Source organism: Carlito syrichta, unplaced genomic scaffold (assembly GCF_000164805.1).
Source record: "Carlito syrichta isolate Samal-C Ts95f unplaced genomic scaffold, Tarsius_syrichta-2.0.1 Scaffold303646, whole genome shotgun sequence".
Taxonomy (NCBI): Eukaryota; Metazoa; Chordata; class Mammalia; order Primates; family Tarsiidae; genus Carlito; species Carlito syrichta.
The window spans coordinates 1,094,171-1,108,148 of NW_007247742.1; the positions used below are offsets into that span (position 1 = coordinate 1,094,171).

The 13,978-nt window shown below is 56.6% G+C and overlaps 1 protein-coding gene across 1 annotated transcript in view; it reads left to right on the plus strand.

Moving 5' to 3' along the window:
* The window catches only part of ASIC4 (acid sensing ion channel subunit family member 4), a 24,323-nt gene extending 10,811 nt beyond the window's left edge, over positions 1 to 13,512 (plus strand). The window contains 8 exon segments of the mRNA XM_008058892.2: positions 7,520 to 7,664; positions 7,763 to 7,890; positions 8,076 to 8,238; positions 10,914 to 11,067; positions 12,569 to 12,660; positions 12,747 to 12,826; positions 13,120 to 13,224; positions 13,399 to 13,512. Of these exon segments, the coding sequence (XP_008057083.1) occupies positions 7,520 to 7,664; positions 7,763 to 7,890; positions 8,076 to 8,238; positions 10,914 to 11,067; positions 12,569 to 12,660; positions 12,747 to 12,826; positions 13,120 to 13,224; positions 13,399 to 13,512 (981 nt within the window).
* Positions 13,513 to 13,978: the final 466 nt, after the last annotated feature.

Here is a 13,978-nt window from a genome sequence, read left to right on the forward strand (position 1 = left end):
TGGGCAACTTGGTGAGACCTCATCTCTACAATAAATCAAAATGAGCCGGGCGTGGTAGCGCGCCCCTGTAGTTCCAGCTACTTGGAAGGCTGAGGCGGAAGGATCACCAGAGCCCAGCAGGTCGAGGCTGCGGTGGCTGGGAGCGGCCACTGCACTCCAGTCTGGGTGACAGAGTGAGACTCTAACTCAAAAAAAAAAAAAAAAAATCCTGGGTTCAAGTGATCTTCCCACCCCAGCCTCTCAAGTAGTTGGGACTACAGGCCCACAAACACACCTAGCTAATTTTTATTTTTATTTTTGTAGAGACAGGATATTGCTATGATGGCCAGGCTGAACACTACCGTTTGTGGAGCACATACTGTTTGCTGTGTGTCAGGTGCATATCACTCAGTGGCGATCAGTACAGACTCCAGACCAGACTGCCTGGTTGCCTGGCAGGTTTCCTACCCTCTCTCAGCCTTCACTATCTTGTCTGTAAAATGGAGATGATAGAAGTAACTCCAGCATAGGGATTTTGTGAGGATTAAGGAGTTAATTTATGTAAAGTGCTCAGAACAGTGCCTGGCACAGAGCAAGCAAGCACTAAGTAAACGTTAGCTGTTGCTGTTATTTATGCAAGCTGTCTCTTTCCTCATACCACCTCTGAAGGGTGCCTATTGTTATTCCCATTTTACAGATTACAAGTGGAGGACCAGAGAGGCAATTGACTGAATCTGAATCCCAGACACTTAAGGGCTAGGCCCTGAGATAAACTAGGTTGAGCTTTCCATCTAGGAGGGGAGCCACCTCTCAAGACCTGGGGGCTTAGCCTTGGCAGACCTCCATCCTCTCAGCAGCTCCCAGATTGCAGAGTGAGCCTGTACCAAGGTGTGTGATGCCATATGAGGATGGGCCCAGTGGGAATCCAAGAGCAAAACAACTGCACCATCTCGGCATTCCCCATAGGGCCTCACCCCTCTCTTGGGCACCTATTCTCACAACTAACTTTAGGAGAAAGAATGACTAGTTCCCTTTCACAGATGAGCAAACTGAGGCTCAGAGAGGCTAAATCATACACCTGAGGTTGGTGGAAGAGGCAGGATTTGAACCCTGTTCTGTCAGGCTCCAAAATATGGGCCCCCTTCCCCATTTTACGGGGCTTCAGAGTATCCCCCTCCAGCACCACATGCAATGAGCAAGCTCTGCCCTAGCCTGGTTCATGCCAGCCTCCACAAGATCCTTATTACTAAAGCTGACACCTCATGCATGTGATTTCACTTGGCAAATGCCCTACATACATCTCATTTCTTTTGAGAATTAACAGCTACCCTGTGAAATAAGTCAGGCAGGAATTTCTGTCCCCACCTGACAGATTAGGAAACTGAGGTGCAGAGAAGTCGACAAATCATTCTACTCATCAAAGTCACACAGGCTGTCAGTGGTGGATCTGGAGCTGGGGCCACCGGCCCCTGACCCCCAGGAAGGTGACTCATGCTTGTGGCGAATGCTGGAGTCCATGTGCCCCTGGTGTGTGTGTGTCTCCCTGGATATATATTCCTTGCCATCTCTAGGCTTGGACTGAGTGACCTCGAGGTTTCGACCAGTGCAGATACCTCAGGTGTTCGGGGTTGGTGCCATCTTCCTTCCTCTGCCCCTGGAGAGGACAGAAAAGGAGGACCTTTTGAACCTGGATACTGGACCAGCCCTGAATAAAGTCAGAGCCTGGGAGCAGTCCCGCCCCAGGGTGCTAGTCATAGTCTAGGGCAGAGGAAGATGCACCCTTTTCCACTGGCCCTCTCTGGACCCCTGGGCACTGCAGGAGGTAAGGAGATTTCATGCCAGGTGGGGGATGCCTAAGTGAGAGGCATGGGGGTGGACCCCATCAGGGCAGAGCTGATGGAACTGGGAGGAAGGGGCTACCACCGAAAAGTTGCAGAGGAGGTGCCAAGACCAGAGGCTGGATGCCCAGAAGGCAGTGGAGATAAAGCCCAGGACGAAGATTAGCTCTGGGATTAGCCTGGCCTCGGCAGCTCCTGGCCGCTTCTTATCTCCTGGAGGCTGGAGCCCTCCCCCCCACTCCAGCTCTGAGCCCTGGCCCTGCTAATTGCCTGTTAACCCTGTGGGGGCTTTGTGAGTGCAGGGAGGATGAGGGGCTGTGGAGGGCTGGGGAGAATGCAGGCCATCCAGCCAGGGAGAGCTTTCTGGAGAAAGGGGAGTTGTGGATAGAGGGAGCTCTGAGGTCTGAGAGAAGCCACCCTCCCTTGGGGAAGCAGGCTCCAGAGGGATCTCTCTCACCCCCGATCACTGTCTCAGGCAGATCCAGAGAGGGGCTAGGGAGAAAGAGGGGAAGGACACCTGAAGAGAGGTTCTTGGTTTGATGGGGGGGGGCCTCGGGCCCAGGGAAGAGTCTAGGAGGAAGACAAGACACAGAGACCGGAGAGCCAGTCTGAGGGGTAGACAGAGAAGACACAACTGGGATAGACATGCAGCAAGCAAGGTACAGGAAGGCCAGGGTCATCTAGGCCAATGGGAGAGAAGGACTGAGGCCAGGTGGATGGACAGGCGGACAGAGGTCTGGAGACAGAGAAACTGAGTCCAGGTGCATAACTGATCAGAGGCCAGGGACAGATGGGCTGTGGGAGAGAGAAACGCTCAAAAGACGGACTGAAATCAGGAAACAGAGGCTAAAGAGACAAGCAGACACAGGCCGAGGTCCAGGCCAGCACTAAAGAGGAGGTAGTCAGAGAAGGACAGGCAGAGGCTGCCCAGGAGGAGGGTGGCAGAGGGGACCTCAGCATCTACGTGCAGCACAGACATAGTCCTGACTAGGAGCTGTCCAGCGAGGTCCGGGGGGCTTCAGGAGGCTCGGGCTGAGAGGGTGGGCCTGTGAACTAAAGCTGAGAGTGAAGCAGGGCCGGAGCAAGGAGAAGGTGGGGTATGAGATAGGGACAGGGCTCAGAGGCGGAGAGCCGGGGTGGGTGAGAGCCGATAGCCCCTCTGCCATCAGGACACTCTCCGTGACCCGGGACCTTCCCCCTTCTGTGACTGTGCCCCAGATGGCTCCTGTACACACCCCCTCCTCTGGGCCAGTCTGTGGGGGGGAGCAGTGGACAGCCTGTGGGACCTTGTGGCTGAGCTGTCGTGCCGTCTCCATGGAAGAAGCTGTGGCCTGTGCTGCCACCAGAGTTCTGCCACTTAGGAGCTGGCGGTTTTACCCGCCACTGCCTGCCTGGCCCAGGGACCGTCTCCTGGGCAACGCTGTGCTCTGCCCAGCAGTCGGGCCTGACCCGGGGTGTGCAGGTGGCCGGGTCCTGCCAGTCTGGCCTGTCCATTCCCTCAGACCTGGACAACTCCCACCCCCTCCCTTTGTCACCCCTACTTTGCACAACCACCTCGAGGGCTTGTATGCCTGTGACCACCCTCTCCCCAGCCAGGCGTTCACTCTGTCCTGCATGGGGCTGGGCTCAGTGTCACGTAGTGTGTGTCTATGTATGTATGTTGGGAGTCCCAGGTAGGGAGTCTGTCCCAGCCCCACCCAGGGCCAGGAACTGCCAAGAGTTGTCCCTTCACTGAACACCCACCAGGTATTCTGTAAGCACCTACATTGTTTTGACATAGGGTTCAGTTCTGTTTGAATCTCATCTCTGACATTTCACTGTGTGCCCTTAGCCAAGTCACTTTACTTCTCTGAGCTTCAGTTACCCGATTATTATTGTTGTTATTTTTGAGTCGGAGTCTCACTCTGTCACCCAGGCTGGAGTGCAGTGGCATGCTCACGGCCACCACAGCCTCGACCTGCTAGGCTCAGGCGATCGGTCTACTTCAACCTTCCAAGCAGCCGGAACTATAGGCATGCGCCATTACGCCCAGCTAATTGTTTTTTGTTGTTTTTTTATTGTAGAAACGAGGTCTCACCATGTTGCCCAGGCTGGTCTCGAACCTGTGGGCTCAGGTAACCCTCTCGCCTCAGCCTCCCAAATACCTGATTATTAAAGGGGGCAATAATACTTAGCTCATGTGGGTTTCTTGGAGGCTCAAAGGAGAAAATAGACCAAAAGCTCCAGTCACAGGACCTGGCACAAAGTGGGGATGTCTGTTAGTGTTCACTTTCCTTACCCCCTCGCGCCTCCTTCTGCAAACCTCCCTGGGCTCCAAGAAATAGGGCTCCCTGGGAAATAGGGCTCCTGGTCTTGGGGAGTTCCCATCCCATGTGAGCCTCGAAGAGACTATGGCGTTGCACGGCAGTCAGGGCTCCGCCGAGGGGTGCTGATGCAGAGGGAGTGACCAGTCATAACCTGGGGCCCTGTGTGACCCCACATGGCCTGTGCCGTGTTTAGACTCTCAACTAGAGTGTACACACAAAACTGACCATGTCAGCAAGAGCCGATTCCAGCATCTTCTTGGCCTGAAATAGGAAGAGGTCGGCTACTTTCAAATTTCGACAAATACTTACATATTCCTCCCATCTGCCTTCCTTACACCCCCAGGGACCCAGGAATCTCTCACCCAGCCCACTCCAGGGCGCCCCACCTCCAGTGACTTGTCAGCAGAGCCCAGGCCTAGAGTCAGCCTGTCTTGCTGGACTTCTGCCCCCCCATCTAGCACTCTACATAAAGTGTGGTCCACGGGCCTTGTCTAACTCACCACCCTACATCTGCTAAATCAGAATCTGCACTTTCAAAAAATCCCTTGGTGATGTATATGCACATGAGAGCTTGAGAAGCTCTGATCTTAGAGACCTGGGCAAGTCGGCCGAATTCTCTGAGCCTCAATTTCTCATCTGCAGAATAGGATGGTAATACCTACCTCACAGGGTCATTGCGAGGAACCAGCTAGATAGAGCATGTGAAGCATTTCACGTGGTGCCTGAATTTCGCGTGAATGCTCCTCAACTGTCCATGACACTCACTCCTGCCCCCCAGATGGACAGAGGGTGGAGAAGGGGACGACCTGGTAAGAGCGAGGGAGGTTGGCGGAAAGGAGGCAGGGGACAGGCGAGGAATTGAGTGGCAGCAGACATGAAGAAAGGGTGAGGAAGGTGCAGGGACACAGGGCTGGAGGGAAGGAGAAAGAGGGGACTGGCGCGGGCACATTCCCGTCTCATTTCACTGAGGTGGTGCTGAGGCAGCGGCTGGGTCCTGGGAGGAGTGGATTTAGGGTAGGGGACGCCAGCAGTGGATTGTGGGAACGACCTGAGCCTTGCATCTCGATGAGTTCCACCTCACCCACTCACCAGCGAGTCACTTCACGTCTCTGAGCTGCGGTTTCCTTACCTGTAATCATTGGGAAAATTAAACCTATCTGGTACTAGAGTCGCTGATGGATGAAATGGGGTGGCAGCAGACGTCCCCAGGCTCTGTACACCCCGAGGTGCTTGGTTCCCCAGGCATGCTTGTTTCAGGAATCCAAGGAAGCGTAGTTGGGTGATGGAGCCCTGCAGCAGGCGGTCAGCACGGCGGGGGTGGGAGACTGACCCTGCCCCACAAGATGCCCCGGGAGGACTCCGTTCTCAGTGCCCACACCCAGCCTCCCTCCCTCCTACGCCCTCCCTCTGAGGCCGGCACTCTGGGTACCCTTTTCCTTCCACGCTGCCTCACGCCGCTTGGCCCAGCTTCTCCCAGGGCGAAATGTTCCCGGGGAGAGGGGAGGGGGAGCGCGGGAGAGTGATTGAGTGCGCCGGCCCCTTGCCCCCAGGGAAGGTGCTGCCTGTGATGGGTTTGACCCGGGGGCTCGTCTCCGCGGGGGGAGCCCGGCAGGGGGGAGCTGGAATCCGCCTCTCGCTCAGCCTCTTCCCCACCCCTGCCGCGGCGCAACTCCCGGTGGCGGCTGAATCCTCGGGCGGGAGCCTCGGCCTCCATCTCCGGGGCGCTGGCGCCACCTGCTGTCCATGCGGGAGAAAGGGAGCCGGGCTGCTGGGCAGCTGTAGCTGCTTCTTCGAGCGTCCCTTGGGCCCCGCGCTGGGCCAGGTGCTGGGGACACCAGACGGGCTCGCCGCTCCTGTGCAGCATGCACCTTAGGGGGGAGGGGGAAGATGGACAACGGTCAGAAGACAAGTAGGCGAACAAGATCATCTCAGGTCTTGATAAGTACCGGGAGCAAACCAGCAGGTGCGCGGAGGGTGACCCTGAACGAGGGGGCGTGGTGTATGAGCGGGACACGTAAGCGGAGGCTCGGACGACGGACCGCGAGCCATGCCGAGAGTGCGTGTGTGAGGTGGACATCCCAGGAGAGGAAACAGCAACAGCAGAGGCCCGAGGAGGAAAGGAGTCCGGATGTTTGAATTTGTCACAGAAAAGAAGGGAGGCAGCGTGAGGGACCAGCAAGGGTCACATCACACGGAGACTCTCAGGCCAGGGAAGGAGCGTGACTTCATTCTCTGGGAAATGAGGAGCCACTGTTGGATTTTAAGCTGGCAAGTGACTTGATTGGATCTGAGCAATGTGGACTGAGCACTCTGGCTACTGGGGTGGGGGAACAAGAATGGGCAGAGGGAGACCAGTTAGGAGGAGATGGTGGTGAAGGGGGTCTCTGGAGATGGGAGGAAAGTGAATGGATTCTTTTTTTTTTTTTTTTTTTAGTCAGAGTCTCACTCTGTCACCCAGGGCGGAGTGCAGTGGCACTCATAACCACCATAGCCTCAACCTGCTGGGCTCAGGCGATCCTTCTGCTCAGCCTTTCAAGTAACTGGAACTAAGGGCATGTGCCACCATGCTCGGCTAACTTTTTAATTTATTGTAGAGACGAGGTCTTGCCATGTTGCCCAGGCTGGTCTCGAACCCCTGGGCTCAGGCAGTCCTGTCCCTCAGCCTCCCAGAGTGATTACCACGCCCAACTCTAAATTTATTTCAATAGTAGCCTGTGACTAGCTGTTGGATTGGACGTGCGGCTGAGGGAGAGGGAGATTTCAGGGACTCTGACTTGAGAAACTGGATAGACATAGTGGGGGACCCTTTTCTCGGAGGAGGGAGTGATGGGGGAGTAGGATTTGGGATGGCATCTAGAGTTCTGCTATTGGCCTGTTAAGCTGGAGATGCTTCTTCTTCATCTAAAGGAGCATACTAAGCCGGGCTCGGTGGCTCAGCCTGTAATCCCAGCGCTTTGGGAGGCCAAGGTGAGTGGATTGCCTGAGCCCACAGGTTCGAGACCCGCCTGGGCAACTTGGCGAGACCTCACCTGTACAACAAATCAAAAAATTAGCTGGGCGTGGTAGCACATGCCTGTAGCTCCGGCTACTCGGAAGGCTGAGGCGGAAGGATCGCCGGAGCCCAGCAGGTCAAGGCTGCGGTGGCCGGGAGCGGCTACTGCACTCCAGTCTGGGTGACAGAGTGAGACTCCAACTCAACAAATAAAAAAATTAAGGAGCATACTGTAGAAAAGATAGAGCTCAGAGGAGAGGTGGGGCTGTGAGCCGGCTGCTGGACATGGGACTGGGTGTCTAGGCGGGTCTGGTGGTCCTTGTGGGGGACAGGGACACTTGGTGTTGTCTTAGCTCCTCTATCTATCTCCCCTCCTGCTCTCTCTCCCGGCCCCACACCCCCAGGTCTATACTCGCTATGGGAAGTGCTACACCTTCAACGCGGATCCTCAGAGTTCGCTGCCCAGCCGGGCAGGGGGCATGGGCAGTGGCCTGGAGATCATGCTGGACATCCAGCAGGAAGAGTACCTGCCCATCTGGAGGGAGACAAGTACGCAGGCGGGAAAGGGACAAGGGCCAGCCTGGGGACTCGGGCCCGGGCCATCTGCCCGGGGTGGGTTTCCAGAGGTCCCCATCTCTGCTGTGCAGATGAGACGTCATTTGAGGCAGGCATCCGGGTGCAGATCCACAGTCAAGAGGAGCCGCCCTACATCCACCAGCTGGGGTTTGGGGTGTCCCCAGGCTTTCAGACCTTTGTGTCCTGCCAGGAACAGCGGGTGAGCACCTCCAGCTGGGCCCTGGTTGGGCACAGGGCCAGGCCTTTGGGTTCACGGGGGATGCTGACCAGACCTGTCCTCCAGAGGCTCACGGCCCACCAGCTGGGTGGACTGCACGGGACTGTGGACACTGGGGGGCCGGGCAGGACCCCTGGGCATGAGCTCATCATGCCCCACCTCTGCAGCTGACCTATCTGCCCCAGCCTTGGGGCAACTGCCGGGCAGAGAGCGAGCTCAAGGAGCCCGAGCTTCAGGGCTACTCAGCCTACAGCGTGTCCGCCTGCCGGCTGCGCTGTGAAAAGGAAGCCGTGCTCCAGCGTTGCCACTGCCGAATGGTACACATGCCAGGTGGGTGTCCCATCCCCAGCCGCCCTCCATGCCACCCTGCTGGGCTCCAGAGCCCCCAGGGGCAGGGCACTGCTCACATGCACAGGTCTGTACCCATGAGAGAGTGTGTGTGTGTGTTTGTTGGGAATTTTACACATGGCTTCCCGCATGCATATGGGAATGCAGGCTTGCATATGCTTGTGTGCATGCTAATATGTGTTTGTGTGTGTATGCACTTATGTACATCTGTGCTTGTGTATTTGTGCGGGTTGTGTGCCTGTGCTCCAACACACATGTATAAACATGTGTATGTGTGTGCATATGTTTTCATGCATATATGCATAAAAATATATGCATAAAAATACATATATGGGCTGGACTCGGTGGCTCAGCCTGTAATCCCAGTACTTTGGGAGGCTGAGGTGAGAGGATTGCCTGAGCCCATAGGTTTGAGATCAACCCGGGCAACTTGGCAAGACCTCATCTCTACAAAGAATAAAACAAATTAGCCAGGCATGGTAACGCATACCTGTAGTTCTGGCTACTTGGAAGGCTGAGGCAGAAGGATCACCGGAGCCCAGCAGGTCGATGTTGGGATGGTCGTGAGCTTGCCACTGCACTCCATCCAGGGCAAGAGTGAGACTCCACCCCCCACCAAATCCATATATGCACTAGTGTGTATAAGTTCATCTGTGTGTGCAGACTGTATATTTGTGTATATATGTGGTGTGCATGCATGTGCCCGTTTTGGGGCATGTGGTGCGGGAGAGAGGAAGCGATTGTAGATTCCAGGAATAATCTTCTCTCCTTTCAGGCAATGAGACCATCTGCCCGCCAAATATCTACATCGAGTGTGCCGACCACACACTGGGTCCGTGCTGCCTTCCCTCTCCCCTATTTCTCCATCACCCTTGTCATCTCTCTGTCCACCCCTCTCCTCACTGTCCTGGCTCCTCTCCCCCCAGTCTCTCCCTGGAGGGTTCTTCCTAGGGTTTGAGCCTTATCCCATAATTCAGGGAGGTTTGAGGCCCTCTGCGGGTGCAGATGATTGGGTAAGTTGAGGCAGTAGGGTTGGGGGGGATGCAGAGAAGCCAGGACTGGGAGTGGAGGGCTGGGCATCTCATCTTGGTTCAGTCAGCGCGCTCACCCTCTCTGAGAAAGTGAAATTACTTCTCTCTTGGTCTCAGGAAAAATGCATTGCTGACTATTGGGGTGGTGAGGCAAACCCCATCTGTCCACAGGTCTCGTCTCATCTGCAATTCATCCATCCATTCATCCATCCACTCACTGATTCGTTCGTTCTCCAGCCTTGTACAGCCTTGCTGGGTGCTGGAGGTGAGAGTGGGAGCGAGAGCCCTGCCCTCGCAGGGCTGTGGGCAGGCATCACCACACAGCATGTCAGCTCTTAGATGGGGGAACCTCGGGGGTACTACAGGCCTGGGAAGGCAAGGAAGATTTCCAGAGGTGACATACTGGGGGGGGTTGAAGGGTGCCTAAGAGTCAGCCAGGTGCAAAAGGAGACATGTGCTAGAGACCTGCGACCAAAAGGAACGTGCTGTCTGGGGCACTGCGAGGTCTATGTGGCTAGAGGGCAGTCATGGAATGGAGTGGAGACAGTGGAGGAGGGCAGTCCTGGGAAGACAGCAGAAGCCTCAGGCAAGGCGAAAGCTGTCTGATTTTCAGAAGGTGAGTCTGATGAGATGTGGAGAATGAATAGGAGGGGAGGAGACTTGAAGCCCTGGACTGGCCGGGTCTTGCTGGAGTCATCTAGATGTGCTGGGGCCCTAAGGGTGGCTTTGGGAGGCTAGGAAGCAGAGTCCCACATCCAGCTTTTCTCTGACCCCTGTGCCACTGCAGCTGTCAAAGGGAGACTGAGGAGTGTTTAGTGAAAGAAAGATGCGTGAGCTGGGGGAAGGGGACCACAGGCGCAGTCAGAATCCACACAGCTGGCCACACCAGGGAGCCTTCGCTCCAGGCCTGCAGGGGCAGAGGAGGAGAGCACTGTGCTGCCCAGAGTGGGGCCTGGAGAGGGCTGACCAACAGCAGCGTGGTTGCAGGAACTCAGCCTCTGCCAACCCGCAGCCTGGCAGTGAGGAAGCCGGGGGAAGAAATGCCCCGGCATCTCTCCCCTTCTGCCCTCTGGCCCTACCAGGGCCTCCTGCTGGCCAGTCCCAACCCAAAGCAGAGAACAAGGGAGTCTAGGTGATGCCTTTGGCAGAGATCAGCCTCTGGGGCAAGTGCAAGTTGAAGGAGACTAGGGAGTGATATGAAGGGGCAGGGAGAGAAAACCCAGTACACCCAGCATGGGAATCCTGTCCGTCCATTTGTTTTTCTGTCTGTGTGCCCATCAGTCTGTCTGTCCATCATCTTGGCATCCTTGTGTGTCTGAGGCCTCATGAAGTTGATTAGCTTCATGAAGTTGATTAGCTTGGGGTGGTGGGCTCTGCCCCCACCCCAAGCCATGAGGACCTGCCTGTTACAGAGGACTGGGAGGCAGAAGGATAAGCCTGTGGGAGGGGGCTTTCTTGGGGAGTCTGAAGCTGGTTCAGGAGGGAGCCCGTAGCCAGTCTCCTCTAGGAAGTGCCAGGGCTGGCCAGTCAAGGCCCTCAGTGTGGACGTGTCCCTCCCTGCTGCTGGGGGGACTCTGGACCTCCCTTCCCTCCGTTCCCGCTGCAGTTGGTGCCTCTGTGTTGCAGACTCCCTGGGTGGGGGCTCCGAGGGCCCGTGTTTCTGCCCCACTCCCTGCAACCTGACGCGATATGGGAAGGAAATCTCCATGGTCAGGATCCCCAACAGGGGCTCAGCCCGGTACCTGGCGAGGAAGTACAACCGCAACGAAACCTACATCCGGTAGGGTGTGTGTGTGTGTGTGTGTGTGTGCGTGTGTGTGTGTGTGTGTGTGTTTTGGAGGCTGGGAGGGGGCTGCATCTTTATGAAGAGTCTTCTGCCTGGAGCGCCTTTCACAGCTCGTTTCTTCTAACTAACCCCTACCCATCGTTCAGATCACATTCTGCCTCTCCATCTCCAGGGAAACATGTCAGGTCCACACGTTTTCATCAGAGCTCACAGCACCCTGCACATGTCTCCATCTACACATACCCTGTTGTTTTGTTTTATTTTATTTTATCTATTTTTTTGAGTCAGAGTTTTACTCTCACTCAGGCTGGCTGGAGTGCAGTGGCACATTCATGGCCACCTCAGCCTTCCAAGTAGCTGGAACTACAGGCATGTACCACCACATCCGGCTAATTTTTTTTTTTTTTTCCTTTTTTTTTTTGAGTTGGAGTCTCACTCTGTCGCCCAGACTTGAGTTGGAGTCTCACTCTGTCGCCCACTCCTGGCCACCGCAGCCTCGACCTGCTGGGCTCTGGCGATCCTTCCGCCTCAACCTTCCAAGTAGCTGGAATACAGGCGCGCACTACCACACCCGCCTAATTTTTGATTTATTGTAGAGATGAGGTCTCACCAAGTTGCTCAGGATGGTCTTGAACCCCTGAGCTCAGGCAATCCTCTCGCCTCTGCCTCCCAAAGCGCTGGGATTACAGGCATGAACCACTGCGCCCAGTGACCATGTTGTTTTAGAACCTTTGCTCATGTGTTTCTCTCCCCCTCCTGGGAGGAGGGACCGGATGGTGTGGGAGAGGAACAAAGCGGTCCTCAGGCGGAGGCAGGAGGGGCTGCACTGAGCCTTGGGTCTGGTACTCAACAGCCAATTAACACGTGCTGAGCATGGTCTGGGTGTCAGGCCTAGTGCCGGGCCCCGTGGGGACAGATGATCACACAAAACCCATGCCACAGCTTGTGAATGAGTCCTCGTTTGATGGTGTGGTTAATGATTTTCAGGCCCTGGTGTGGGAGGGAAGCAGGGGAGGTGTGAACTGGGCCTCTGAGGACCCTGGGTTTGGGTCCCTTAGAGGAGGAGTAGCGGGGACAACCGGTTAGAGAACTGTGGGCTGGTGTAGAGGAAAGCTGGGTGAGAATGCAGTGGGACAGGTCAGGGGGCAGCTTTGGAAGTCGAGAGGGGAATTTTGGAGTGGACCGAAGGGCAGTAGGGAGCCACTGATGGGTCTACAGAGGCATGAGGCTGAGTGAACATTATTTGCTGCTTTAGAGGAAGCAGGAGGGAATCCTTCAGGTCTAGGGATTTTATATTGCTCTCCTGGGCCCTTTGCTACCCCTCCACATCTGAAGCTGATACACACCTGGGACTGCCTCCCCTCACAGCCTCTGGGAGCCCGAGGGGGTGGTCCAGCTTCCCAGTGCAGGGGTCTCAGATCACAGCCTGCTGGATCTGCACTGTCTTCTCAGGAAGAGTGGCCCCACATGGACACCCCGCTTCCTGTCTCCGCAGGGAGAACTTCCTGGTCCTAGATGTCTTTTTCGAGGCTCTGACCTCTGAAGCCGTGGAGCAGCGAGCAGCCTATGGCCTGTCAGCCCTGCTGGGTGAGACCCGGCCCGGCCCAGCCCCAGCTTGCGTGGGTGTGTGTGGGCCCAGCCTGCTCCCTCTGACCTGCTTGCCTGCTCCCCAGGAGACCTCGGGGGACAGATGGGCCTATTCATCGGGGCTAGCGTCCTCACGCTGCTTGAGATCCTCGACTATGTCTATGAGGCAAGGGACCCGGGGGAGTGGAGGGTGGGAGCAGAGGCTGTGGGAAAAGCAGAGGGGGCAGTGCAGGCTTCATGGTGGAGTTGTTCTGGCTGGGAGTAAGCACGGGGTTCTTCGCCAGGGTTCCCTGATTGGCTGGATGGCCAGAGGGCTCTAAGGAGTCAGGAGATGGGGACGGGTGAGGTTGGGGGTGTCCTAATGGAGGTTTGCTGTGGCAGCGAGTCCCCTAAGTTGGGCCTTCGTCTCCTTGACCAAATTTCCTGAGCCCACTTCTGACCCTCACCCTGAACCCCAAGGTGTCCTGGGACCGACTGAAGAGAGTATGGCGGCGTCCCAAGACCCCCCTGCGGACCTCCACTGGAGGCATCTCCACTTTGGGGCTGCAGGAGCTGAAGGAGCAGGTGAGGACAAGCTCTGTGGAATATGCAGCCAGCACCCTCTCCGGGGCTGAATACTCCATCCCCCAGTTTCCGGCAGGAGGGGCGGAGCCTCTGCCCCTGGGAACAAGGCAAAGGTTGGCTGCGCAAAGCTTGGGAGCACCATTTGAGCTGTCCCACTCCCTCTTTATCTTGCAGAGTCCCTGCCCGAGTCGGGGGCGTGCTGAGGGTGGGGGGGCCAGCAGTCTGCTCCCCAACCACCACCACCCCCACGGCCCTCCAGGAAGCCTCTTTGAGGATTTCGCTTGCTAGGATGGTGCTGTCTGAAAGGACCCAGGAGTCTGGGACCCCCTCTCCAGATCGCCAGCATCCTAAATATCTCCTCCTGCTCCTGGGACATCACTGGGCTGAGGGGAGGGGGTGGTGCTCACTGGGGGCCAGGACTGTTCCTGCTCTCCCGCTCTGGTGTCAGCTGCTCTGCACAGGGTCCTTCTCGTTCACTCCCCACCCCAGGGCTGGTGCCCAGCGAGGTCTGGAGCTGACTATGGACTCCTGCGGAGGAGAAGGAAGGAAAGGAGAGGGGAGGGGGAGGAGAGAGCCACTCTGGTCGGGGCGGAACCCTGTGTACATTTGTATATACTTAGGGAGGACTGGGTGGGGGTGGGGTACCGACTTAGAAGGTGGGTGGGGCTACACGGGTGGGTGATTCAGGGTTGGCCAGGGCCCCAGCCCCAATGTCAGCAGGAGAGGGGAGCCCCTAGGATTCAGGAGTGCTGGG